The 1,773-nt window shown below is 44.8% G+C and overlaps 1 protein-coding gene across 2 annotated transcripts in view; it reads left to right on the top strand.

Annotated features, from left to right (window-relative positions):
- LOC109290635 (solute carrier family 2, facilitated glucose transporter member 11-like) overlaps positions 1–1,773 on the top strand; it is a 23,004-nt gene that overhangs the window by 2,515 nt on the left and 18,716 nt on the right. For both annotated transcript variants that reach the window (XM_019507362.1, XM_019507361.1), the window contains exon 2: positions 1,493–1,591. In XM_019507362.1, the coding sequence (XP_019362907.1) occupies positions 1,493–1,591 (99 nt within the window). The remainder of the gene's footprint in view (positions 1–1,492; positions 1,592–1,773) is intronic.

The following is a 1,773-nucleotide window of genomic DNA, read 5'->3' as shown; positions in this document are numbered from 1 at the left end:
AGCTTTCGGGTTTAAAAACCCTTTGTCAGGCTGAGGAAGCACCTGCAGTTGCATCTAAACTGAAGTGCCACTCTGCCCTACTCTCTGCCTGAGCTCAGACTAACACAGCTGGCCCTCTCTGATCATTATACATGTAAGAACTTAGATAAGCACCTGTTTCTGCAGAACCTGCCCTTGTGCTAGGTTCAGCAGTCAACTTCACTGAACTAACCGAGCAAAACCAACGTTTTTTGTTTGCTGGTTTGTTTCCCCCGCTAGAACCCAGTTTGTTGCTCCAGAGACTCATGACACATGCAGTATTTGGCATTTTTTGTAACACAAGTGCAGGATTTGAGGCTATCCAAAGGCTGGAGTGTATAGTGGGAAACTGTGCTAGTCTCCTCAGTGTTGTCACTGAAATAGTTATTAATTGTCCTTACCATCACACCTACTCGGGCTTTTCCACCTCGAGTAATGTGACACATCCAGGGGAAGCCTCCCTCGTAGTGTGCTGCAGTGAGGAGAGTTCAAACACTGTCTGCAGCTCTAGCAACATGTTTCAATCCATCTGTCCAGAAAGAAGAAAGTCACCATTGTTCTTTTTTTCTTTTTCTAAAAAGGTGCTAAATATTTTTCAAAACTCAAATGTGGATAACGGCTGAATTGCTCCATGTGTCAGAATGAGGATGAGAAGGAATGATTAAAGGCCTGGAGCACTGTCTTAGTTGAGCTCAGTCGAAGGAGCTTATCAAAGAGGAGGTTACAGAATGACTTGATTGAAATCTATAAGGAGACCTACATGGGAAAAAGAAATTTTAGAACAGAAGGCTCTTTAATGTAGCCGATAAAGGTACAATGAGATCTAGTGGCTGGAAGTTGGAGCAAGACAAAACTGAGACTGGAAACAAGGTTCGCATTTTAAACAGTGAAGATAACTATTGATTGGATTCTCCACATAACCTACTTTAATAACATCTGGAGTGGATGTAGTGCCCTCTACTTTACAGACAGTTAAACAGCGAGTTTCTTTTTGAGGGAGTAAATACCATTATTGCCATTTTTCAGACCAGATGCTGCAGCTGAGAAATTAAGTAACTTGTTGAAATCAGACAGAGTCCACATCAGAGCCAGCCTGGGAATCCAGGAGGTCCTGGTCTCACTCAAATGACTGCTTCATTTTAGCAGCACAGCTTGAGCGCTCCTGGAAGTGGAAGTCATCAGTGCACTTCAGTGCAGTAGCTGTGCACTGGTGATGCAGCCTGGGTTACATTTGGGAGCCTGTCCTTTTCCCCACCTCAGAAAGGCACTACTTCCCATACTCAGAAGACAAAGGAAAATTATTTTCCACGGCAGGCCTTTGTGAAGTGTTTGTAGCTCTCTTAGTACATGACCTCAGAGTCCAGAACACGTGCCGGGTTAGTGTTTTGTTCTGATTTTTGTTCAGGGAAACCGCACCACTGTTCCAGGCCCTCGTGCTTCTCATGCCTCTCTTATTCTTCCCTTCTTTCCATAGCTCCCCAGCTGGACTCTCTTTCTGACTGTTTGTGCTATAGGAATTGGAGGGACATTTCAGTATGGATACAATGTCTCCATTATTAATGCACCCACTCAGGTAAGTCACCTCTCATTATTCCCAATGTCCTGGTGCATTTTGGGCAACTTTCTGCCTCACTGAAACCAATGGCAATTTCATGTTGCCTTCAGTCGGAGCAGCATGAGGCCTTCAGCTTATTGTGACTCATGATGAGGACAGGGCACAAACTGAGCGAGTCCCTGAGGGTCGGGTGAGGTCCT

This window comes from Gavialis gangeticus, unplaced genomic scaffold (genome assembly GCF_001723915.1).
Source record: "Gavialis gangeticus isolate Ggan-Ray unplaced genomic scaffold, GavGan_comp1, whole genome shotgun sequence".
In the NCBI taxonomy this organism is placed as follows: Eukaryota; Metazoa; Chordata; order Crocodylia; family Gavialidae; genus Gavialis; species Gavialis gangeticus.
Note: the sequence above shows the minus strand (reverse complement) of the source record. Positions and strands in the feature narration are given on the sequence as shown.